General features: G+C 35.3%; 2 protein-coding genes across 4 annotated transcripts; one reads left to right on the plus strand and one right to left on the minus strand.

The window, feature by feature from the left end:
* The first annotated feature begins 126 nt into the window (after positions 1-126).
* On the plus strand, positions 127-23,352 carry LOC128218471 (exocyst complex component 7-like). 3 transcript variants are annotated; one of them, XM_052926154.1, is made up of 22 exons: positions 127-256; positions 827-992; positions 1,399-1,483; positions 2,042-2,150; positions 3,098-3,215; positions 3,890-4,052; positions 4,624-4,693; positions 5,829-5,887; positions 6,449-6,510; positions 8,296-8,396; positions 8,956-9,060; positions 10,287-10,406; positions 11,827-11,886; positions 12,574-12,675; positions 13,266-13,332; positions 14,381-14,404; positions 16,014-16,082; positions 17,252-17,372; positions 18,632-18,727; positions 19,896-19,974; positions 21,552-21,593; positions 21,987-23,352. In XM_052926154.1, the coding sequence occupies exons 1-22, from the start codon at positions 182-184 to the stop codon at positions 22,224-22,226; spliced, it is 2,133 nt and encodes a 710-aa protein (XP_052782114.1). In that variant the 5' UTR covers positions 127-181; the 3' UTR covers positions 22,227-23,352. The 3 variants fall into 3 exon arrangements, with proteins under 3 accessions (XP_052782114.1, XP_052782106.1, XP_052782121.1); XM_052926146.1 differs by lacking the exon at positions 14,381-14,404 and adding an exon at positions 15,217-15,279; XM_052926161.1 differs by lacking the exon at positions 14,381-14,404.
* Positions 23,353-23,752: 400 nt separating this feature from the next.
* On the minus strand, positions 23,753-26,955 carry LOC128219478 (uncharacterized). Its single transcript, XM_052927291.1, has 2 exons — positions 26,513-26,955; positions 23,753-26,242 (listed from the first exon to the last, which is right to left on the minus strand). Exons 1-2 carry the CDS (start codon positions 26,842-26,844, stop codon positions 24,919-24,921), a joined length of 1,656 nt encoding a protein of 551 aa, XP_052783251.1. The 5' UTR covers positions 26,845-26,955; the 3' UTR covers positions 23,753-24,918.
* Positions 26,956-27,617: the final 662 nt, after the last annotated feature.

The following is a 27,617-nucleotide window of genomic DNA, read 5'->3' on the forward strand; positions in this document are numbered from 1 at the left end:
TTTTCACCTTTGTTAGTAATTTATTTACATCAATATTGTATTTTCGGTCTTATTTGGGATTATCTGAGTTGTATTAAATAATTTATTTATTTTACGACAATATACTAATTTATGATTAGCGGAAGTTATTACTTCCAAAAACATCAACAAAATCCAGGCGAATCTTTGCGTTATAAACCTTATGATGATGGCTGACATGTCAAATATGGAAGACATTGCGCATCTTAAAACAGAAATCAATTCAAAACTAGAAAAGGCAAGGGTTGTTAAAGATATTACTTTGAATATTGGTGTTGGGAGGGGGAGGTTGTAGGGCCTTAAGGTAGTCATTCTAAAATGCCGTCCAGGCTTTTTTTTTTTTAAATGATGGTTAGTCCAGGCTAACCATCATTTAAAAAAAAAAGCCGGGACTGCATTTTAGAATGACTAGGCCTAAAGGCAGACTCCAGAATATATGAATATGATGCTGGGAGCAGGCTTCTTCAACCCTAAGACTTTTCAACCCCTTCTCCAAACGAAGACTTTTTAAACGTTTATTAATTAATGATTTCGGATAAACAGTTAAAATATAAGAAAATGACAATGTTAGCGAATTATTGGTTGCGTAAAACATTTAGTTGTGAAGATTGAGATGTCGGCTACAGGTTGCGTCATTCTGTATTAGTTAAACTAGTATCATTTAAGATTATTTTTTAAAGAATGAGTTTATATCTCGATGCACTGCATTATCGCCTTAAAACAATGCCCGGTGCCCATATGAAAGATAATATTTTTTTCTCAATCCTCTAAGCACATTATGGTTTAATTGTGAGTATTTTAATTTAAGGAAATGAGTAACCTCTCATTGCTGAAAGATTCCTTGAAGAAAAGCAACACAAATACCGAAAATATGCTGGGGATTTTAACAAGCTTTGAAACACGCCTCAGAAAACTGGAGCAGACAATTGTTCCAGTGTATAACGAGACAGAAAATCTCAGAAGACGGCAAGAAAATATCCTTTCATAATTTTGATTGTAATATATTATCATAATATTATGCTTGATATATTTCTGCCATTTTCATTGGTGGAGAGGCAGCCACGTCACAAACTAAAAAAGTGATTTTTCACTTGCAAAAAATAGTATTCTGAAATTCACTGGCAAAAGTGAAATACTTGTAAATAAATCTAAGTGGATAATAGAATGCGCTTATGCTGCAAAGGCATGTCCTATTTTTCTTAATGTAAATGTATTCAAATGAAGAAAAAAAATATTGCCAAGGACTGTTACGCTCTTTATAGCCATTCATAATCAAAAGGCAATCTAATGGTATTTTTGACTATCAAAATGTAAAACAATGAGCTTTTAATGAAACAAAAGCCTATTTTATCTCCTATTGTTTCTTTAACTGTGACTCACATATAGATAAGACAATGACCACATTGGATCATGTGCTGGGCTACTACCACATTTCACAAGAGGCAGACATGATGATCAAAGATGGGTAAGCTACTACAATATACTGGTACCTAAACTGCACATTGGATAAATTTTGCAAGGGTTTAATATATTTGTGATTTAATTAATACATTTTTCACAAATCGATTCCTTGACATGAGGTCGCACATTTGAAAACATTAGTTTAACTATGTCTGCCATTATTCAGGTTAATGTGTTGCAAAATTTAACCCTCGTAAAATTTGTCAAAACAAAACAATAGGGGAAACTGACCTTTCAAAATCAAAACAAGTCTAAAGTACATTTGGTAAATGCTTTCAAGTTGTCAAATTTGGACCCGCTCTTAAAATTTGAACAATTGTTTTATTTTTCTGAATTAATTACCATATTTATTGCTGTAATATGTTGGATCAGCTAAATAGCATCAGATTAGTGGATTAAACATTCTGACTCTTGAGTGATTGCCCTTGAATTGTTCATAATATATTGCTTACCCTGTACTTGTGGCACTCAAGGCGAGCGTATAATGCTCTGCCATGTTGTGCTCTTGCTTCCAACAATATCTCAAAAGGTGATGATTGAATTCTTACCAATCCTTTATTAGCCCTGAGATGCATGGCCTTGACCGATACCTCCAACAGATGGACAAGGTGTTGGAGGCACTCAACTACTTCAAGAAACACAACCAGAACACCGTTGAACTCAGAGATGTGGTAAGCTTGTTGGATAAAAAGGAGCACCAAGTTGTTTAAAACCTATTCTTCCAAAGGACAAATATAGTCAAATTGTTGGCCTCATTTATCCAGTTATTACTTTCAACCAATCAACAACTTGTGCATATTTAGTTTTCCAAGTATACAATTTGCTGCCGGAGTTTTTTTGTCCTCTATCTGAAAATGATAAAATTTATTTCACCATGCTTACAGATGACTGTGAAACTCACTGTTTTCATTTAGTAGAATGAAATTGGTGCAGGGCAATTTATATCAGAGATACATATCTGTATGAGCAATCTCTGCGTATAGTGTTAAACTAATGCTTTAAATAGGCTAGACACCAGATGATACAATTGCAAGAGAAAAAGAAATTTGTCAAAACTTACATAAGATTGACATTGTTGTGAACAACGCATTGAATCTTACTTATTGATGTATTATATCCCTTACGACTCATGCATCTTTCGCAGTTTTTGCACATTTTTCCTGTTAGAAATTTTCTACAGTTGTTTACAACGTAAATCCCAGTAAGTTTAAAAATAGCATCGGTATATTTATCTGTACTCATAAACAGATATTATTTGAATTGGAAAACCGTTATGGGCTATTTTAAACAGGGAAACACGGATGAGACAGCAACATGATTGTTGTGTTTATTATTTTAACCAGGTAATGTGACTTATCATCTGCCTCCTACTAGTTCGCATTGTCAGTTCTAGGCTTGTTTTGATGATATACTGTATTTGCCAATTTTTGGACCGTCTGGTTTCTAGCCCCTTTTAATACAATGTCCACATGTATGCTATAAGCACAACAGTTCCATTTTATGCTTAGGTCAAATGATGGCATTAGTTGATTGTTGTCATGTTTGTCAATGATGGTGAAAGATAGATAAACAAACACATGTAATTTTGTTTACTGACAATTCTTTAACTGTATCCCAGGCTGCGTTATTTGAGCGCGGGAAAGATGTTCTACAGATGGAGTTTCAGACGTTGCTCATCCGTCATGGTCGACCGGTCCCGCCTATCATCATACTCGACCTTCTAACGGGAGAGGAAGGTTGGAGATGTTCTTTGCTTAACTTATTGATTATAAGCTGAGCTGAATTCTTGTGCTTGAATTGTAAACTTTATAAGTATTTGCTAAGCAGAATTCACTCACTTGAGTGGTTAACTTAGTAATTATTGGCTTAGCTGAATTCCCTTTCTGGAATTGCTTGCATTGCTAAATTCACAAAACTTGGTGGAATTATTTGCTTAAAAATCACTTATCTTGGTACATGTTGTATTAATTTTGTAAAATGGAAAAAAAGATGAGGTTTTGAAATATGAGTAAAATAAAGACAATATATTTTGATAAGAGTTTAGTTGGCATCAGAAGTGATAGGTCAGCTTGGCTTTTGGCATATAAAATATTTCTTCTCAATAGAATTGAATACTCAAGTTTGGAAACCATCTGAGACTTCATTTGACTGTCTCTTCACCATGAGTTTTTAGGTATAAAATGCACTGTATTTTATGGTCATGATTCACATTCATTTCTAATTTGTAAAATTCAATAAAATTGATGATGTTTTGAAAATTGTGTAATTTGTGTTGTCTTGTGGTGTTGTGTCTCTTGTTTGTCGTTTTAAAGGCCTTGATCCTTTTAACAGGATCTACCATAGGTCAAGTTTTAGGCTACTAGGCTTGTCCCTGTAGTTTCCTCTGTTTTATTTCATGTATCTTCCTCAGAGCTAGGTGGAGAGGTCGATGTTCAAATGGAGCACCTGCCTGAGAAGATTATCGAGGACCTGAGCGACATTTCCCGCTGGCTCATTACGAACGGCAACACTACAGACTTTCTGAAGAACTACATCACAGCACGATCTAGCATGCTCGTTAAGTCACTCACTGGGTAAGTCAGCTTACTGAAGAACTACATCACAGTAAGATCTAGCATGCTTGTCATTCACTGGGTAAGTCAGACTAAATAGCCTTTATTTACCAAAGTACACATTCTGAAAAACTACATCACAGCACAATCTAGCATGCTCGTTAAGTCACTCACTGGGTAAGTCAGCTTACTGAAAAACTACATCACAGTAAGATCTAGCATGCTTGTCATTCACTGGGTAAGTCAGACTAAATAGCCTTTATTTACCAAAGTACATTTATATAACTTAATTGAGTTAAAAAGCATGTGAATATATGTTAAATATAACTTATTCTGGTTTATTGGGAGGTATTCTAGTGGTAAGGGTTTGTGTCTCTCAGCTAAGAGGTCGTTGGTTCACTCCCCACCAGGGCCACTTCCTCAAAATTGGCACCAGTATTGGTTCCTACCATTCTGTTACAATCAAGCTAGAAGTAATAACAGGCACTTTATTGAAAAACCTAGACAGTAGTTTATTAGAAGTGTGCAGTACCACTTTATAGAAAAATATAAGATGTAAGCTAAAATGAAATGTACAACAACGTTTTTCCAGGTTGAAGGAACATCTGAAGGCAGGCAGTGGAGGTTCGGGCATGACGCTTACACCACACTCTCCTGCTCCAGTATGTAGCTGTTCTCTGTTCATTTTAAGTAATAGTTAGATGACATGAATTAAAATCTTAATGATTAAGAATGGGCATAGTGAGCTTAGCAAACAAGTCCTTCTTAATCATTAAGATTTAATTCAAGTCATTTAACTGAAATAGAATTCAACCCCATTGGCTGACAAATTGCCAACGCAAAATCTGATGCAGGGGTTGTGAGCGATGAGTGGCAGTGCGGAGACCTTTAAACACCCGCGACGGTTAAAATTCTTAATGATTAAGCCTAGTACTTAATGATTGCCTATCTACAATTTCATCATTGGCTTAAATGTATGTTGTATCCCAACTTGTTTTTAACTTGTTTTTTAAAGGAAAATGTTATGGTATTCTCATAGGACCGGTGGCATCAGGAGGAATGGTTACTGTTAATTGTGAATGAACTTGAACCAGCGATTCATTATCACATCTTCTTCAGTGCATCCCTTGGAACTCCCTTGTTTCACAACCAAGGGATCTGTGAGCCAAAAGCATAACTTCAAAAAAATATTCCTTAAAATCATTGTACTTCCTAATGCACATGTTTAAGAATGTAGGATCCTCAGGAGAAAAAAAAAGTAGGATTTGCTACCGTATATGTGGAGCAATATGGCTCACTGCCTTTGGCCATTACATTTGATCTAAAAACAATACAAGATATTCACATGCAACTCACTACACAAGATATGTTTCAAATGACATAACATATACGTCTAGCAAGGCTTGACAATGGCCAAAATAATGATACTCTTAGGCTATTTAAGTAAAAGGAAGATCATTGGCATGTGCTTTTAAATAGATATTCTTCTCAGTTTAAATAAGAATTGTTTGAAATTGTATACTAACATTGAAGATCCTAAACAGTGTTGGTTCATTTGCACTAAAGTAATTTTTGTTTAAATATTGATGAAAATTTCAAGATATTGTTCATGCCATCACCTATATTTGAAAGATGTGCAATAATTTTTCATTAATGAAATGGTACTGGGGTAAACGTAAAATTGCTGTCAAAATGTTGTACACTCTAAAAGTCAAAAGTACTTATGTATCAAAAGGAGTTTTTTCCTGATGTTAACCTTGTTATAGATTTCCTGAAGTTGCTTTACCTCTATTTCAGGGAGCCAAATTTAACAGAAATAAGGACACCCCTGGGAGGAAAAGTATCAAAAAGATTTCGTAAGTTGGTCTCCATTTATTTTATTTCAGTCAAACCCTGTTGGCTCGAATTCCCAGAGACCAGCAAAAATACCTTGAGCCTTGGGAAATATGAACCAAGCAAGATTTGTTACATTCAGTAGAAACAAATAGGTCCTTAACATTTAGTTCGAGTCAACGAAGAAATCGAGTCAAGCGAGTTTGAGCCAACAGGGTTGGACTGTATCAGAGAAATGACAGAATTTATAAAATTTAACATTTTGATTATTTTGAGCCTGCCTGCTTATCAAAGTCGTAGTTTTGCAATTATCTTGGTGTCAGTGTACAACTCTTTTCTCTTTAAGCGTAACTCAAAAACTTGCAAGATATTTTTATTAAATTTTGTACACATGTTGCCAGGGACAACGTGCACATTTGTAGCAATGCCAAATACTCTGGCAATAATCATTGTTGAGTTATGTTCATTTTTCATCTGAATCTCAGCAGCAGGCGAGCATTTCCATCCCATTAAGGTTTTCTTGTTTTAACTTAATGATGTTCATTCAAATGAATAGTGATGTTGTCCAACTTGTGTATTTTCAGTCTATACACAAGAAAGGCATCTTCTGCATTGTTGAAGTCACCTTTTGATCAAGGACTTAAAGGTACCGTAGAAAAGTTAGAAAGTATCATTATTACCGGGATTCTAAACTTCAGGATTAATTCTTATATCAGAATTGAGAGTATCATTATTACAAGAGTTCGAAAGTTCAGGATTAGTTCTTATATCAGAATTGAAAGTATCATGAATACAGGAGTTCGAAAGTTCAGGATTAGTTCTTATATCAGAATTGAAAGTATCATGAATACAGGAGTTCGAAAGTTCAGGATTAGTTCTTATATCAGAATTGAAAGTATCATGAATACAGGAGTTCGAAAGTTCAGGATTAGTTCTTATATCAGAATTGAGAGTATCATGAATACAGGAGTTCGAAAGTTCAGGATTAGTTCTTATATCAGAATTGAGAGTATCATGAATACAGGAGTTCGAAAGTTCAGGATTAGTTCTGATATCAGAATTGAGAGTATCATGAATACAGGAGTTCGAAAGTTCAGGATTAGTTCTGATATCAGAATTGAGAGTATCATGAATACAGGAGTTAGAAAGTTCAGGATTAGTTCTGATATCAGAATTGAGAGTATCATGAATACAGGAGTTCGAAAGTTCAGGATTAGTTCTGATATCAGAATTGAGAGTATCATGAATACAGGAGTTCGAAAGTTCAGGATTAGTTCTTATATCAGAATTGAGAGTATCATGAATACAGGAGTTCGAAAGTTCAGGATTAGTTCTTATATCAGAATTGAGAGTATCATGAATACAGGAGTTCGAAAGTTCAGGATTAGTTCTTATATCAGAATTGAGAGTATCATGAATACAGGAGTTCGAAAGTTCAGGATTAGTTCTTATATCAGAATTGAGAGTATCATGAATACAGGAGTTCGAAAGTTCAGGATTAGTTCTGATATCAGAATTGAGAGTATCATGAATACAGGAGTTCGAAAGTTCAGGATTAGTTCTGATATCAGAATTGAGAGTATCATGAATACAGGAGTTCGAAAGTTCAGGATTAGTTCTGATATCAGAATTGAGAGTATCATGAATACAGGAGTTCGAAAGTTCAGGATTAGTTCTGATATCAGAATTTAGAGTATCATGAATACAGGAGTTCGAAAGTTCAGGATTAGTTCTGATATCAGAATTGAGAGTATCATTATTACGTGGGTTCTTTAAGTTCAGGATTAGTTCTGACATCAGAATTGAGAGTATCATTATTACGTGGGTTCTTTAAGTTTAGGATTAGTTCTGACATCAGAATTGAGAGTATCATTATTACCGGGGTTCGATTGTTCAGGATTAAACCTGATATCAGAACATTGAGAGTTTTCAGCTTTAGATTAGTATACAATTGTAAAAAAATATTTTTGCTGTGACGTTTGCCTCTAACACAGTAGAAAGAACCTTGAAGCAATTATAAAGGACTTTTGAAACAATTCCAAAAGGGGTTGAAGCCCCTTTACCCTCGTTGGGCATGAGTCCTCGTGCAAGGCTTTTTTCAGGATTGACAAATATCACCTGTTAAAACCCCTGTTATTAAAAGACATAAGATTTGTCTGTCTATGGAAAAACTGTTAGGGGGAGTGATTTTGTCAGGGTAGGATTTAGTACATTTTACATACAGTACTATTTCTACTGTTTGTGCTAAAATAGAATTTTCATTATTAAAACTTTTCTCAACCTTCAAAGAACAACAACAGACAGTATATTATTTACATTTGCTCACAGTGCCTCTGTTTAATACTAATTATATTAAGTATTAGTTTTAATAACCTTGGTGCTTTGTTCATTTCACTATTCCATCATTACAAGTCCATTACAATGTTTGAAGGTCATCGCCGTACAGGGTCTGATGTGATCAAGGAGGAACAGTGTGAGGTCGACATAGAGATCTACGTTACCGAACTCACGGCACTTCTTAAACTCATGCAGGTAAGAAAAAATAAATCAGTGAATTAGTGGACAAGTTGTATTCTTAGGTGTTTTGTTTTCGGATTAAACATGTTAAGGTATTGTGATAGTGTTCCCATCTTCATGGGTGTTGGTTGTTCTTGTGCTAAACTTGAACCTTTGCCATGAACAACTGCTCCAAGATATTCACATGAAACTTTGTACAGATGTTGCTGCAGAGAGAGACAATGCACATGTGTAGCAAGGCCCATTACACTGGATTGCATAAGTATTGAGTGTTGCCCCATTTTAATAGGAAACCCGATTAAAGTTATGCCTGAGCCCTATGACCTGAGGCATATGGTTTAGAAACATCAGATGGTAGTTAGGTATTTGTCCTTTTTCTTTTACATTTTTGTAGAAATATTGGTACAGTAATGTAGGTTAACAAAATAAAACTGTTTCATTCAATTAGAAACTGTTGGTCAGTTGATTAATTTTATTACATGGTGGATTTTACATTTTCTTATCAAAAAGACCTTGGTGTGATATTTTTTCTTTAATTGTTGAAATTTGGCTTCGTGGATTTACCACTTTACAGAGTGAGCATCAGCTGTTAGCCCAGATAGTTCCTGAGAAATACCAGAGATCAGTATATGACAACATCGTGCAGCCAGGGCTGGATACCGTCGTCAATGAGGGCGAGGTAGGGGTCTATATTAGTAAGATTATAAGTATCTTCTATGGCCGAGAGTGTAAGATAAGTTCATTCCGACCCGAGCATAGGGTGTTTTGCGGAAACGAGGTTTACCGAGTTTCCACAAAACACTGTGCGCGAGGGTCGGGATGAACCTATCTTACACGAGCGGCTATGGTAGATGCTTTTTCTCCCACCTCAGTTAAACAAAATGAAGTAAAAATGTATTTTTTGCTGGAACTCTTTTGTGCTTAGTGAAAATAATTGCGTATTGATATGCGATAATTCGTGGTTGTCATGGATATGCGCGCAGTGATTCAGATTATGTTAACAGTCAAATCTGTCTTTAAATAGTTCTAAGGAGAGTGAAGCATTATTTCTTGAAAGGTGCGTAAAAACTGTTTTGTGGTGACATTTGAAGCGAGAATTACTTAATTAGCGTTCTAAATATTTTGTATTAAGACAAGGTTTCCATGCTGCTACAGATGACAGTCTTTAACAAGGGAGGTAATTACAATGTTGTGATCATTAAAAAGAAGTTCCATACAGGCATTTTATCTTCTCCTGTGGGCAAGATAAGAATATCTAGCATGGTTAAATTATTGGATCTACTTATCTGAGGTGGGAGAAAAATATAGAAATACCAGAGAACAGTATATGACAACATCTTGCTGCCGGGGCTGGATACCGTCCTCAATGAGGGAGAGATAGGGGTCTAATTTAGTTCTGAAAGTATAAAAGTACCAGTGATTGGTCTATGGCAACATTGTGTAGCCGGGGCTGGATACCGTCATCAATAAGGGGTATGTAGGGGTCTAATTAAGTGAGATAAAGAAAGTACCAGCGATTGGTGTATGACATTATTGTGATTGCTGTCTTGAATACCATTGAAACGGAGGTCCATGAAGGTAAGATGAAGTCTACTATTTATTTACAAAATTTAATAAAGAGTATTTGTGTGATATATTTGTGTGGAGTTATGTACCAGATGCATTTGTTAGTGATGTGGTGGATGGTATGATATTTTTCTGCTTGACTTACATGTAAGGCAAGTTACAATCTTTGATGATTTTTTTAATAACAAATTAAATTTAGATCTTTTTGGGGGCTTAGCATAAGACATTTGTAACTCCATATAAGAATGAATTAAGTTCATTCGGTGTTACACAAAGCCCTTGCAAGTTTGCCAATTATTCAATAGTTGTAGTCTTTTAACAAGATTTGTTCCCTTCCAGACACTAGCTATATACACGAGGAAGGGCATCGGTCGTCGGGAGTTCAGTACCGTGTTGTCCATCTTCCCTGTGGTGAAACACCTGAGAACCATCAAGCCAGAGTTTGACAGAAACCTAGAGGTACAAAGGCACTTTAATTTTTAAATAATGCTTAATCTATGGTTCAAGGGTAGAAAAATGCTATAAACTTGTTTCTTTCATGCTTTTCAAGTATGGAGTTTTATCAGTGAAATAACAATAGTGAAAATATTGATTTGATATTTTCACTGCAAAATAAGGAGTGAAAATATCTACTTTCAGAACTACTTTTAAAATTCATTGCAGTTACCTACCCTTGATCAAAACAGTACACTTGACCATAAAGTGTTAGCAAAAAACAGTATTTGGAAATTAACAACTTACTGTTTATTAGAAAATGGTTATCACGTTTTTCAAACGTTTTCTTGATATTGAAGCTGAATGTTCGAACATATGCTTTCATACCAAACAAATTACAGACGAAAACAACTGTTTGAACATGAAAAGAATGTTATATCATCGTTCAAATGTATTTTGAACTGTTTGTCAGTGTAATACGTAATACAAACTTCCTGGAAAATTCACACAACAATTTACAGATTAACTGATTTGTTTACCCCACCCATGCCTCAAAATTTGTCAACAAACTAGCGTGGTCCTTGAAAACAACCTGTTTTCAAGCGAAACATACTGGTCTCTGACAGTAAGATGACTGAAAATCCATGTATCATGAAACGCCCTCTTAAACTAAGAAAAATGTTTTATATCCAATGATTATCCGCGATTGTTTTGCTAACACATTCGACCTTTCAAATTTTCATTCAATAAATGGCGGCGTAGTAATTTGGTTATGTATTCATGCCACGCTTAAAATAAAAGTGTTTTCGTTATTTTTATAACTCGGAAAATAAGCATAAAAGAAACAGAACATTTGTTTATTTCAGTGTAAGATCATATTTTATTCCACTCGTGATCAAAGAAAATATTTTTTTCTATGAAACTTGTGAAATAAAATATGATCTTACACTGAAATAAACAAATATCCTCTATTTCTGCCGTTTGATTTGTTGATTCGAGTTAATGATATAGTAACATGTCAAATTTCATCAGTTGATTTTTGTATTTAAAATATTTTTATGTTTTCATGTCTTGTAATACAATCAAACCCTGTTTGCTCGAACTTTCTTGGCTCGAATTCCGTGTTGGCTTGAACTACATGTAAAGGACAGATTTCTTTCTACTAAATGTAAGCATTCCCGTTTGAATCAATTTTTCCGAGGCTCGAAGTATTTTCGCCAGACCCTGGGAGTTTTAGCCAACGGAGTTCGACTTTGGTCTCACAGATGGACAAATGGGCACTGCCGATTTGTTTATATTCCTAATTACTATGCATATGTCCTGGTAACAAAAATATCAAAATGATTATTCTGGAAATAGATACTATCCAATAGTTTTATGCTATTTCAGGACCAGGTAATATTGTTTAAAAGTGTGCAAAGTTCTACTTTCTTTCTCTTTCCAGGGCTGCCAAGCACCCACAAGAGCCAAATTAGCCTCATTACTTTCAACATTGGGTAGCACAGTATGTACACAGTTTTATAAACCAGATAGTCAAATAATTAACTCAGAAATGGATGTACATACTCAATTGTTAGCCTTTGTTGCTTTCTATCTAAATAATTGACTGAAATGTTTTTTCTTAATTAAAACCCTCTACAATATTTGTCATTGTAGACCATTGTCTCAGAGCAATAGAACTAAGAGCAATACAGACATATGCCAAACAGAAAGTGTGAAAGTTGTATTAAAAATACTTGAAAAGATATTCAAATTTGGTTAATGATGTCTCTTTAAATTTGGAAAAGTATAGGAATTTATAACGGTAGATTGTAACCACGAAAGTCCCCTGTCACCCTGTAAATCCTGTCAGAGTATGTTCCTTGTATTTGACTCTCAAAATGAACAATGAATGGTATTCTAAGGAGTTATGATCAAGTATGCATGTCAAAACGGTAACTAGTGTTATTTATATTAGATTATGACTGTCTTCCGAATTGAAAAATAAAAAGGATTGCATTTAATTGACGGTTTGAACATGAATGCGATATAGTGTGATTTTCAGGGAGCTATGCCTAAGGTCCTGGAGATATTTATATCCAATATCCAACACAACCCTGACAAAGGTTTCCAAGATTGAACCATGAACTAAATCACCAACCATGAATGCTTTATAATAATTATGTGACATGATAATACTTGGTATTTGCAGGGAGCAAAGGGCCTTGAGGAGTTTATAGACAACATCAAACACGACCCTGACAAGGCCTCCAATATGCCTCGGGACGGAACTGTGCATGAACTCACCAATCATGTATGATTTTTTTTAAATACCGTACCCAAATTTTTTAGGGGGAAGGGAATATGGCCTTATTACAGACTACTCAGCCTAAGAGAATCTTTAACAAACATGATTTCTTAATTTTCTAACAATGCCCAATACTCTTATGTTAAGGAGGTTGGTGTTGTGGGTAAGATGCCTGTCTTTATCAGTCAAAATTTATGTATGTTATACATGTGTATGTCTTAATTTTAAATAAGAGCGTCACTTTGATAAAAGAGGGGTTTTCTTTTGAACACTTCACTATCAGAACTAATACATTTATTTAAATGCAGTTTTATTCTTTAAAGTTAAAATATTAAAATTCATAATCTTAAAGGCGGCTTTGCTTTGTTTTAAATATACTATAAGGTAAATTCACAATTATAGTCTCTTTTTGGTATTTTCACAATTCTAAGGGCCCTGACCCAATTCACAAAAAGGTGGGAAAAAAACATGAAACTTACAAGTATGTGATTCTATAAGGAATTTGTGGATTACACATCATTAAAATGTACAGTTGTGCTTCAAAAGAGCTCCTTCAATACATGATCATCATATTATATACATATATCTCTTTTCAGACAATGGTGTTTATGGAGCAACTACAAGATTACATCGAAACTGCCGGAGCTATGTTGCTTATGCATGGTAAGTCAGGCTCTTTATGTGTATCATTGCCTGTTCTCACATACTTTACTTACAACATTAATTACTAAAACAGGTTTAGTATTGCTTCATTTTTTAGCTCATCTATTTATTTTGAACAAAAAAGGTTGAAGTATATTGATAGCCTTTGTGTTGTTAGTGTGATTTATTTTACCGTGGCTATACCTTAAAAACTCTTCAAGATATTCACATCAAACTTACGACACATGTTCTCCAGTGACAATAGTCACATGTGTAACGAGACCGATAACTCTTGTTTAATTAAGAAATGAATAGTGTGATTGATGTCTTTGGTGGTGTCTGAGGGACTCCATGAATACTTTGACCAGCCCAACTGCGTTCATATTCCCGATAATGACATCAATCACAGAATTCATCACTTATATTTAGACCAATAGTTCATTATTTGTTTCTAGAATTGTAAATGAAAGACATAATTTCATTTAAGAAAACCGTACAGTGCTGTAAATAAAACGGCCCAACCAGTTTACACATTGAATTGCTACAGACAAAAATAGTCCCAAATTAAAATTGCTTTTAAACCTAAAATTAAAACGCTAATGACTACAATACATTTTACAAATTCTAAATTAAAACTTTTCAGCATATTGTTTTAAAAAAGTAGTGGCCTGCTAAGACAAAACAAGCAATAGTACGCTTTTTATATTAATGCGATGATTCGCAATCAGAACACATACGAAGATTTTGTGTTTGAAGTTGAGGTGTAAATATTAATACTTAAGTTATACCCCTTTTTGATGAACAACAAACAAACAGATGAGCGTTAGCATTAGCTTGCTGTTCCCTTGTTAACATGTTTTTATGTTTTTAACCCCTTGCAGATTTGCGTTGGTAAAAAATGAAAAAACTTAATAACATGCACATCATCATTCGTTCAATACTGCATCCATTTTTAGTTTGATTCTGTTTTGTTTTGAATATTAATTTTTGTTACCGTATATTCATTTGTCAGTACAGTTTCATGAAGTTTTTTAATGAAACCCAATGTTTTTTTGTCATTATCCTATAGATTTGCATTTAAAAAAACAACCGGGTAAGAAATGCAGTAACATTTACCTGTCCCTGCAGTTATGTTTACATGCCCCTAATAATCATACCTTCCATGTAAAAAAGCACTTAAATTCCCATCGAAGCAAACTATACCTGCAACTTTCAAATCCCATTTAATGCAAAGTTTGAATTTCATGCATCTCGAACAGTAGTTTCCTAATCCCGGCACCCTGACTTATAATCATCAAGGGACACCGAGACATATTTGTCTTCTGTTTCATTGTCTGTTAGATTCATTTAAGTTACGATCATATTTGTTCATCACCATTCTTACCATTGTTGTTGTTGTCATTATCATCATTAACATCATCATAGCCATTGTCACCATCTTCATATATCATCCTCATCATCCACCTCCTCCGCTTCTTCCTCCTTTGCCTTCTTCCTGCACTTGATCCTCCTCCTCCTCCTCCTCATTATCATCTTAATCATCATCATCATCATTGTCGTCATTGTCATCATCATCATCATCATTGCCATCGTTGTTGTCATCTTCATCATCATCATCATCATCATCATCATCATCATTGGTTGCAGCAGAAGCCATAGAATTGTCATCTTTTGGTTTTGTCATAATTTTCATCATCATCATCATCAGCAGCAGCAGCAGCAGCGGCAGCAGCAGCACAGCAGCAGCACAGCAACAGATACAGTGGCAACATTGTCATCACTGTTATGCATTTATTTACAATGAACATGTTTCTTTTTTAATTGCCTGTACAAAATACAAACATTGTTTGATATACATTGTCCATTGCACCCACAGCTTTGTAGATATACTGTTTAATATTTTAGGCTCAGATTCCAAGAACGTTCAAGCGTTGATGTTTAATTTTGCTGCCATGTTCCAACCCACTGGTAAAGCGTGGCCAGAATGTCTCTAAATGTAGCGTCATCATTATTTTCAGTAGCCGTATAAAACCCTCTGCATTTTTTCTGAAAATCACATAGTCATTTTGCTATGAACACATCCTTGCATTTTGATTCCTGTGTCTACTATATACACCCTTCCATCAGAAACAAATTAGAAAGTCACATCTTAAATGTTGGATCAATTATCTAGGAGATAGGTCTTGACATTTAGTTTATAAAACTGTAACTTCCTTGATTTTCGTGATGACTTTTTTTCAGAAACTATTTGTTTGCTTCTTTTTTATGTACCATTTGTATGTCTACTTGATAACACATGTAAAAAAATGTAGGATCTTAAACTTCCAATATGGAATTGAATTCTGTGTGCATGACTTAGCCAGTAGGTGAACATAGTTCTTGTTAGTGAGATTGGGCTATTAAAAGATACATATTAAATATATTTTACATATTAACACATTGAATCATTTTTTAGATGTTAATGTCATTCTTTGGATTGACTTTATCCTCAAATACTTGTCTGGTTGACATTGTTATCACCTTAAAAATTAGCAGTTAACCTTGACATTGTATAAATCTTAGAATTATTCAGTTGACCTGGACTGGATTTATCATTTGACCATGACCTTGTTTAAATTTTTATTTCTCTGGTTGACCCTGACCTTGTTTTAATTTAAATTATGTGGTCGCCATTGACTGTGTTTTAATTTTTATGTTTCAAGGGGAACAAGCTGCTCCCAGTGAAGCTGTAGATGACAGGAAGAGCAAGCTAAAATTGGCTGACTATTGCAGTAAGTACATTCTAATTATACCCACAGGGGCTATATAACTTCAGTAGTTGCAGTTACATCCCATCACAATCTTGTGCCACATGTTCCTCCAAAGGTATTGCACCATTGCACATGAAACTTCATAGGTATGTTGGCCAGCATGGGATATTGTGCACCTCCCATTTCTGTCACATTTCACTTGGTCTAACAAGAGTTATGGCCCTTGACTTAGATGATTTCTTGGGTTAAGAATGGTCTGAAACTTTAATGTCTCACATGTATCAACAAAAGTATTATACATACACTCATGAAACTTTATAACAATGTTGGCTATTATGAGATGGTGTATACCTACCATATTTCACTTGGTCTTAGAAGAGTCATTGGCCTTGACATAGTAAGAAATGATCTAACAAAATGGTCACATGTAGCATCAAATGTATTTCACCAACACACATGAAACTTTACAGGGATGTTGGTCAACATCGGTCAACATCGGTTGTTGTGCACCTCATATTTCTGTGAAAGTTCTCTCTGTCCTACAAGTCTCTTGATCCTTGACTTAGAAAAAAAAGGTCTGAAAAATCTTGAGACACATTAATCAGTCCTCTGACCAGACAGCTTCTGGATGTATTCATCTTTCTGTGATAGTTCTAGTTTTATTATAATCTTCAATGATACTTATTGGAATTATACTATTTCAAATTAATGGACTTCTCTTTATTTTCTGGGGCCTTACTCATAAAATTTCTTTAGTCATTTCTTTACATAAATCACTTTGCTTTAATACATTTTTGAAGCCATATTCAAAGAAAATTATAAATGTTTTTTAACATTAAAGTTTGTATTTTCAATAAAATCAATGAAAATAATTTATTTAAGATGTTATTAGGTTATTATGGGATGTGACCAGTGAGATACTAAACTTGAAATTGACTTAAGTCACAAAATGACTTAAGATGTTTTATAAATTCCTACCCTGATTTAATATCTTTCTAGTTTTAAAGCAGACCGACAGGATTAAGTTACAGGAAGGGTAAGGTCTAGCGTTTCAGATTTTATTGGAAGGGAGAAAACAAAAAGGTAATGAATGACAAAAAAATCAGAGCAGGTTTATTCTGCTAAAAAATGATATTAATAATATCATTTTCTGTAATTATTTACATGTATTTTACATGTATTCATGTCAGCCAAGGTCCTATCTGCGCTGGGCCTCAACTTGAGCAACAAGTCCGAGACGTACAGTGATCCATTTATCAAGCCAGTCTTCATGTTGAATAACTTCAACTACATCCTCAAGTCACTCAAAAGGTGAGATTTTTTGGTTTTAACTGTATAATAAACTTATTGGATTGATTTAATGGCTTGAAAATGAGCAGAAATAGTTCAAAAAAAGGGAAATTAGAACATGAAGCAGACTACATGTATATTCATATTTTTACATTGCTAGGAAGTATTGTTCATACAGTAAAACCTCTCTATTCAGACCACCTATGGTACTTTGAGAAAATGGTCTTTATAGCGGGTTGGTCTCATTATTGAGTTTGTGCTGATTAGGGTTGTGCATGGTCAAGTGCTGGAATACATTAGATTCTTACTATATATTGGTATTGCAAAGTAAATATTTTAGTTTTGGTTTTATCTTATCTTTATATCTTTATTCTGATTTTAAAGTTATGCACCAGGCAACATGTGCCACTTAATTTCATGGATATGGAGCTATAGTTTGAGTCTGCATCAGTGGCCGAGTGAATACTGTTCAAGCAGACAAAATAATAAAAAGTTCTGGCATTTATTCATTACATCATACAATATTCAAATTTCAATCAACAACATGTGTCAACACAACACAGTTACAATGTACTCAGAGCCGTTAGCATTCAAGTCAATTGAAATAAATCACTTAAGTGCATCCTGGTGGATGTTTATCAACGATGGCTCAGTAGCCTCACAGTCATCATTATTGGCATAGTAAGTGTCCCTGAAAATCCAAAAGCATTAAATCAATAAAAAACCCATCAATTATCAAACACTTCCGTGTTTTTTACTCTTACCATGGCCTCTATCATAAAGTGGCTACAAAATTGCTGAAAGAGTTTGGTGATTATCCTTAAACTGGGACAGATGACTTATTGAATAAGATGCAAAATGTACCATTGAAACTTCAAGCCAAATAAAAAGTATTTCATTGTACAAACACATGTAAGTTTATGGCAGTTTTAGTTTTTTTAGATTTTTTGAAATAAAAACAGGGTTTTTTTTAACTGAATTTCTTCATTTGAATTTTAGTGTCACCTGAAAAGGCAACATATAGTTATTAATGTTGGGGTCTGATGTGGCTTTGTGGAGGCTTGGGTTGAGACATCGGCGGCGCAAGTGTAGGCAAAACCATGTGCAGATAATAACTTAAATATTCATTATATATATTATGACTGTTAATACATGGTGACAGTGTTTTGTTAGCATAATGTCTCAGTCAAGTTTGATCATGGAGTCATGGAGTGGATCACCTCAGTAACACCAGACTTATGCCCCTTTTACATTCCATATGGTTGTCTTTATACTTCCAGGTCGGCATTGATAGAGCTGATCCACCTGTGGAACAAGGATGTAGAGATGTTTTACAGGGATCAAATACTTGAGCAGAAAAAGCATTACTCTCAAAGGTAGAAGAAATATTTCTGGGTTTGATTTATTTATCTTGGTATTTATATGGAGCCTGAGTCATCATATTATGTTTACCATTCATTTATGGTTCAGTAAATATTTCCCTTGTCTGTTTTTCGAAGAAAAATGAGTCGGGATATTGCCGTAGCTTTAGTGTTGGCAATGATGTGCAAAAACTTTGGCCTTTAATCAAGAACAGTTCAAGATATTTGAAAGAATTTGGTACACAAGTTTCCAAAGACAATAAGCACATGTACAGCAAGGCCCATAATTCTGGTTTTAATAATTGTTATGTCGCGTCTTTGACTGGGGAAAAAAGATGAGCATTGGAGATTACAACGTTTTTCTTTAACCTTAATGTAAAAAATATAATTCAGAGATCACATAATATGGGTCTAAAATGCAACAATTGCTGGCATCCATCGATCCAACATGAATATAGCAAGATAACAAGGATATGTTGTCTTAGTATTAAAATTCTGAAAAATGAAGAATACAAGTATCTCTCATGGCCGAGAGTGTAAGATAGGTTCATTCCGACCCGAGCGTAGCGTGTTTTGCGGAAACGAGGTTTACCGAGTTTCCGCAAAACACCCTGCCTGAGGGTCGGGATAAACTTATCTTACACGAGCGGCTATGGTAGATGCTTTTTCTCCCACCTCAGTTAAACAAAATTAAGTAAAAATGTATTTTTTGCTGGAACTCTTTTGTGCTTAGTGAAAATAATTGCGTATGGATATGCAATAATTCGTGGTTGTCATGGATATGCGCGCAGTGATTCAGATTATGTTAATAGTCAAACCGGTCTTTAAATAGTTCTGTGAGAGTGAAGCATTATTTCTTAAAAGGTGCGTGAAAACTGTTCTATGGTGACATTTGAAGCGAGAAATAATTTATTAGCGTTCTAAATATTGCCACAAGACAAGGTTTCCATGATGCTTCAGACGACAGTCTTCAACAAGGGAGGTAATTTCAATGTGGTGACAATTAAAAAGGAGTTCCATACGGACATTTTATCTTCGCCCGTGGGCAAGATAAGAATTTCTAGCATGGTTAAATTATTGGATCTACTTATCTGAGGTGGGAGAATACCCTGTTTTATCCATGGCCAACTGTGGGTTTCAAAATCAGTAGTACAAACCATATTGCATATAATTTATATTTCAGTTGGAGTCGTGTGATGCACTACATTTTGGAGATGAATGAACCAATGTCTTCACAAAGGATGCTCAGTCCTGATACAAAGGTGAGGAGTGAGAGTGGTCTATTGGTACAGGTGTCTGTGTCTCACTCAGGCAAGAGGTTGTGGGATTGATCCCACCAGGGGTACTTTTTCATGACCTCTGAGTACTGGTTTCTACCCAAAAAATGGACTTGAGAGTGATTCAATAAACTCTCGACTGATTCAATAAACTATCAGCTTTTATGGCAATCAAGCTGTAAGAAATAAGTACAAACGAAGGTGAGGAAGGCTGCTGTTTGTGTTTTGGTATGGCTTGCACATTTAATTTTGCTCTTATTTTTGGGACAAGTGTAAGATATTGCACTCACCTTGGATTATGGTGAATGGTCAGTGGTCACATAAATTGGTTTAAGCCCCCATTGAACAATGTTTTCACTAAATCAACTTTTAGATGTACTGTTGATTATGCTCGAGTCTGTTTTCTTGGTATAAATCAGTATTTGTGTCCAGTGAGGCCTTTGGTGGATCTTGAGGCTATGTGGTACAATTTCATTTTTTTTTATATATACTAGGAAGAGTTTATTGAGACCTTTCATTGGATTGCTTATGAGGCTCCTAGGGTCAAGTTCACTGTTACTAAAAAAGATATCCATTTGGTACTGAATAACTTTAGGCAGAGTTGACATATTGCGACCAAACTTTGTAAGTAGGAAGAGTTTTTTGAGGATTTCAATGGGATTGCACTTGGGGGCCCTTAGGGTCAAGGTCAAGGTTACTTAAAATAGAAAAAAATAATTGAAACTGAATCTCATAACAAAGGCTGAAGTTCTTCGGTCAATCATTGAAAACCTGGTTTTGGCACCTTGCGGCTTTTCTTGTTTACTTTTAATTTGACATTTTTATTGCTTTTGACAGGCACATATTACATCATAATTGTATTTTCTAAGACAAAGTGGCATATGGTCGAGCATGCTGTCCTACGACAGCTCTTGTTATATAGAGATATTTGGTAGAATCATGTAATGCTGACATCATTCCTTGAGAAGAGTTAGATATCTATACCAATAGACCAATTTACCCTAGTGTAGTTTCATTGTTTGGTTGATGTTATTTGTAAAGTAAGACTGTGTCCGTGGCCTAGTGGTTAGGCATCCGCCTACAGAGCTGGACTTCGTGGGTTCGATCCCCGGCCGCATCATACCAAAAGATGTTAAAAGTTGGTACAAGTAGCTCTCTTGCCTGGCGCTTGGCATTTAAATGGTAGTGCTTGGAAAAGTGGTGTACTCAGTAATGGTTTAACCCTGGAAAGTTGTACTCCGTGTATCGGTGCTTTACACTGAGCACGTTAAAGAACCAAGGTGTCCCTTCGAAAAAGAGCTAGGGTATCGCACCCAGACTTCCTTGTATCCCACCACTGTCTCTTCAACCTGCTGTCCCTTCAGCAAAAACAAAAGACCCCGTTGGAAATAAGTGCTTGCACTTTCACGAGTTATCCTTGACCACAAGGTCTAAAGAAATACATACATACATACAATAATCTAGTATGTGAAATAATTATAGAAGTCTTGTCTTCTTAGTAAAGATATTAATTTCTGCCACAATCTGGCTTTGTTTAAATTGACTTGTGAACTCTTTTTCAGTTGAAAGACAAAGAAAAGCAAAATATTAAAGACAAATTCACAGTAAGTACTTCTTTACATTCCGAAACATTTTGTTCGAAAGAGAATATTTCTGTATCCATAAATGATAAATATATGGCTACACAATAAATACCTTCTAAGCTTGTCTGAATATCAAACAAAAAAAGTCGAGGCACTGTCATAGCATTAATGCTGTATTCGGCAAAGTCATCATGTTCCAAAGTCTTGTTACAGATATTGTCAGGGACAATGTGCACATATATAGCAAGGCAGATATATAGCAATCTTCAATAATTAATTATTTATGCCCCTTGTTTGACTGGAAAAATAATCCAACAAGAACAGGCTAGAGTTATCTTCAATCCAAGGCATTCTTGTTTATAAGCCTAAAGAAATCATGTTACATATTGTGTAAAAATATTCAAATCTTTTCAGGGTTTTAACAAGGAGTTGGATGAAATTCTCCGAACACAGAAGGGCTACGCTATACCAGATACAGAGCTACGGACACAGATGAAAAAAGACAATATCGAGTTTATTGTTCCAGCGTATAGAATATTTTTGGAGAAATATAGAAAGCTTAACTTTACAAAGAACCCAGACAAGTATATAAAATATACTGTCGAAAATGTGGAAGATATCATTGAAAAGAAACTGTTTGATACTGCTGCATAGTGGAAAATACAATATAATTCTTTCCGAATTTGATTTGCTTAAGTTGAAAATAATTGTTTTCAAACTTGATTTGCTTACCAGAAAGTGGAAAAGAATAGTTTCCAACTTCATTTGCTTACTGGAAAGTGGGAAAGAATTGTTTCCAAACTTGATTTGAGTACATGTACAGTATTTATGTTTATGTACATGTACAGTAACTATTGTACGCAGCGACACATATACTAAGATGCGTAAATTATTCAAGTGCAATATTTCATTTTTATGCCCCCGAAGGTGGGCATATTAAAATCGCACCGTCCGTCCGTGTGTCCGGCTCAATAACTCGTGTCCGGGCTGTAACTTTCCCTTGTATGGACAGATTTTAAAATAACTTTCCACATGTCTTCCACGTACCAAGACGACGTGTCGCGTGCAAGACCCATGCCCCTACCTCAAAGGTCAAGGTCACACTTAGTGTTTATTCACAATGGAGTGCTGCATATAGGACAAAGAGTATAGGTTGTCGTGTCCGGGCTGTAACTTTCCCTTGTATGGACAGATTTTAAAATAACTTGCCACATGTGTTCCACATACCAAGACGACATGTCGCGTGCAAGACCCGTGTCCCTACCTCAAAGGTCAAGGTCACACTTAGTCTTTATTCACAATGGAGTGCTGCATATAGGACATAGAGTATAGGTTGTCGTGTCCGGGCTGTAACTTTCCCTTGTATGGACAGATTTTAAAATAACTTGCCACATGTGTTCCACATACCAAGACGACGTGTCGCATGACAGACCCGTGTCCCTATCTCAAAGGTCAAGGTCGCACTTGGGTGTTTATTCACAATGGAATGCTGCATATATAAGGACATAACAGTGTCGGTTGTCAACTATGGGTGGTATTTTTTATGTTTAAAGGCAATTTAAAATAACTTGCCATATGTATTTGACATGTAAAGACAAGATCAACTTTTCATGTACTGACCTTGTTCATAGGTCAATGTCACAATCGGGGGCATTTGTCACATACTGTGACAGCTCTTGTTTGTATTTATCTTCATACATACATGCACACATATATTTCTGTATGTTTTACATGTGCTTGTAATAAAGTATAAATTCAGCAAAGGCTTATTAAATACAAAGTGATTTTGTTCTTTTGTTTGACCCAAATATCAACATTTTCTAAAGATAATCCCTCTCACTAAGCAAAGCACATAATGATGGGAAATATTATTGATAACTAAGAAATATATTAACATACTCAACATTTCTGTATATCTTCTCTTTTCACTAAAATAGCATGTAAAATATCTAAAAATATGGTATGCATATAACAAGTGGTTCTTTTTATATTTGTGCATCCTAGATTATGAAGTTTCATTTATTTCCCAAGGAAGGCAGGTTGGATTGAAGATCTGGCATACATTATATACATCCAATACAGGACACTATTAAAAACCATGTATTAATACGTCAAGTGAAACCAGACAATGTGACAAAGTTCTTTTTTCCTTTATGAGTATTCACAAATAGAAGCCTGCACTTAGTATATTCAGTACAAAGTATTTACAAAAGAAAATCCATCATAATAACATTAAATTCAGTGATGCCAATGTTCCTCTTTTTTGGCCACAAAACTTTAAATTTATCTGTAGTTTTTGTAAAAATTGTGATTGGGATACTCCAATTTCGTTTTGGTTTCCTTTTTTACAAATTTGCGTTGGCATCGCTGATTAATGCAATAATGCTAAAATAACGAATAAAGGGAATAAAACAATACATGTAATTCAAATAATTATAACATATCGTCGCAGTAAAATTATAAATCATTTACTCTTGTTATGAATCACTTGCAAGAGTATTGTGATTGACTGAATCAGTAAGTGTCTCCGATCGTATCGGAGAGTGTTCAGATAGCAGGGATTGTCAGGACGGTAAGCACTGCCATTTGAAAAAAAAATGTATTGAATTGAGAAATAGCTAAAATTCAGCTGAAACATTATATGTGAGGGCAGCAATCATCGTGTGTTGTGACGGGGATGTTGGGTTTCAAGTTCCAATCTGAATACATATTTTCTTTGCATATCTTATAACAAATTTTGGTTAAAACAATATTTATTGTATATAAGTACATAATTGCAAACACATAAATTACATACATGGTAATTAGGGATTGAGGAGATAGCTAAGAGGTAATATTTATACCTTTCTCCCTGAGAAAGTTGCAGATATTCGCAATTTAGCTTCAATATTGGTGTTTTGTTGCGTTCATACTTAAACACCAAGGGAATGTGTTGCACACATAAAAGTCATGCTCTTATCTCAAAGGCCACTTGGAGATGTTGCACAATATGGAGATTCAAACTTCACAGAATTGCAGAGCACTACTTTGCTACGAGAGAATATATTTTCATCAAGCTCTTTAGTGAACATTGAGTGGTTATTTTTCCGATAAGGCCCAGTCAGGCATTTCGTCACTTGCCTGTAATTACGCTTGTTGTTTCCACATGGAGGGGTAAAAGCGAAAAGGTTCTATCTTCTTCTTTATTTATTGTCACTTAGAACCTTTTTCGCATTCACACCTCGAGTCATGCAAACCTTTCTTTGTGCTAAAATACCTGTGATTAGTATTTGTTGTCTCTTCAAGGCCTATGTCACTGTTGTTATATCTGCAGCGATGTTGTGAACAAAAGTTCATGAACTTAGTCTTATTCAAGCTCAAATACTGAAATTTCATTTCTCAAGCCACCAACAATTATCTTATGTGTATGTTTTGTAAACCACACCGCACACGGTTCACGAAGTCCATCAGCTTTAGTGGCCAGTGTGGTCAGCTTGTGTTTGCCCTCTTTGTCCACCTGGGTCACTTTGTGGGAACTGCTTGAGCAGACAAACAGAAGTCCACTGTCATCAACACACGCTGCAATAGGCCAGTTAAAATCGGGGTCCTGAAGAACTGACAGAATATTCCCACTTTTGTCAATAGTAATGAGCTTGTCTTTGTATGGAGCAGGAATGTAGATTTTGGTGCCATCTCTGCTGAGTGTGAATTTGTATACCGTATAATAAGAAGTGTTGTCTTCATATAACCTCTTAACCAGCTGGCCTGACAGCGTGTACTGGTAAATTGCTGTACAGGATCCAACATACAGATAATCATTGTGGTGCGAAATACCAAGACATTCGTGTTTAAATGTTAGTTTCCTTGATTCGCTCAGTTTACCGCCTGTTGCTGTAACGAAGTGCACACTTTTGTCACGTAGAGTTAATGCAGTTTCGTTGCCAGCAATGTGACAGACCTGTTGTGGTTGAGCAGTGAGATCACGTTTGGCAATCACCTGGTACTCAGTGTCAAGTAGCTTTACATTGTAGTTTTCAAGGTCTGTGATGAGGAGCTCTCCTCCAGGCAACTCGCATATACCACTAATGAGGCATCCATTTTTGTCACCTTGCATTTTTACTTTGAATTTCGTTCCATTCTTGATCTTTAAACCATAATTCAAACTGATTTCCCCTAATGTATTCATTCCAAAGATTAACTGTTCAATCCTGGAATCGATCTGCATTTTTAGCGTTTGGTCAGCGTTTACAGACAGTTCCTGCATTTGTTGTAGCAGCCTCTCTGCTGCTCTCATCTTTTTCTTGCATTTCTTATAGGCTAAGAAGGTATTGTCATCTTGCTTAGATTGGATGCTTTTTAAGTAAGTGTTTATTTTGTCATGAAGCTGAGTGCATTTGTAAATGTCCTCCTGCAGTAAATCACCTGCCTTGTGAAGCTGGTCTTGTAAGAGAACATTGGTTTGTTTTTCTATTTCATCAAGCTGATCGTTCACCCTCTTTCTCAGTGACTTGATTTCAGCAAGTATTTTCCCCCCAGAGTCATCGAGGGACCGTTTGCTGTGAGTTCTGTTCTTGATGGTTTCTTCAAGCCTTGTGATAATCTTATCAACATCAGCAGGTATTTCCCTGAAGTCGATTTGTTTCTTCAGTCCATCGGCCAGGTCAGGGATGTGCTTGATGCTCTTACACATTCTGAAGTAGTAAATAGTTGTGATCTTAAATTTGAAGGCTTATGTTATATACCATTTGTACACATAACACATATTTAGCTTGTCTGTTTTCTGAAAGGTATTTTGATATTCTTAGTGTTGTTGGTACTTATGTAACCAGTGACAATACGTTTCAAAGGACTATGTTTAAATAAGGCTGTAAATCATGTATTTAGGGTAGAACAATTAGAAGTATGTTTCCTTTTTTTTCATTAAAATTATGAAGATTTAAGGTTTAATATATTTGACTTACCTGTGAGTTAGAGAGACACAAATGTGGCAACAAAGCTCGTTATGGTCCTCACAGAGCAGTTCAAGCTTCCTGTCACTATGTTTGTCACATGTCTCCATGGGGCTCAGTCCTGCATACCCCAGCCACTTGCTCACCTCTTGTCTTCCAAGCACTGAATGTGTCCTAAACAGTTTGTTGTGTAGTCGTACACAGGTGTTGCCGTAATATTTCTTGCACTCATCACAGAAGAATTGTGCCTCATTATTTAATCCATCGTCTTTACATGGGGAGCAGACAAAGTCATAAATCAAATCTGAACGTTGACACACTGCGGACCTGAAGTTGGAAGCCATGCTTGTCTGTTCAGTTAAATATCCTTTCTGTAAAGAATATAAAAGAAAAATCAATATTTTCCTGTTACTGGAGTTGGTCTGGACATGCAATTAACGTCAACAGGATTCAATTTTTAAAACAAGGAAGTGAACACTTGCTGATATTAAATATTCTCTTGCGTCTTTTTTCTGTTATCCGGTGATGTTGCTCGGAGTTTGTGTTATAACTACGAATATCAAGTGCATCCTGCTTTCAAACATTTAAAGTTTGCACTTTTAAGTCATGTGAACTTTAAATTGATTTTTTCCATTCTCTGCATTTGCTTAAATATATTTTTAACCATTTTTTCGAAGAAAATCCTGATTAATTATTAGGTTTGGTCGGTGTTTTGGGAGGGCGTCAAAGGTCAAGGAGATGGTCGCTGTTACTTATATAGAAAACTGGTGTCCGCTCAAAATCCTTAAATAAACTCGATGTGTAGTGATAAAAAGTGTTGTGTATGAAGATGTGACGTCGTCCCGTGACATTGCTTTTGGGATTAGTAGGTCAAAGATGCTGTGTTTTTTAAATGAAAATAAACGTTTCTGCTCTAAAACTTGAGTTAGGAATAAGTTAGTGTTGAAACTTTAAACTTTTGCTTTAAATATGAAACTGGTTTCCGATCAATTACTTAGTAAGAAGTGGCAACATAATATCATTATTTTGATGTAACTTATTGGATAGGAAGCTTATGAAGACGTTATTTGGTATTGCTTTTGTTTTGGGGTCAGTAAGGCCATGGTCGCTGTTACTA

This window comes from Mya arenaria, chromosome 2, assembly GCF_026914265.1.
Source record: "Mya arenaria isolate MELC-2E11 chromosome 2, ASM2691426v1".
NCBI lineage: Eukaryota > Metazoa > Mollusca > Bivalvia > Myida > Myidae > Mya > Mya arenaria.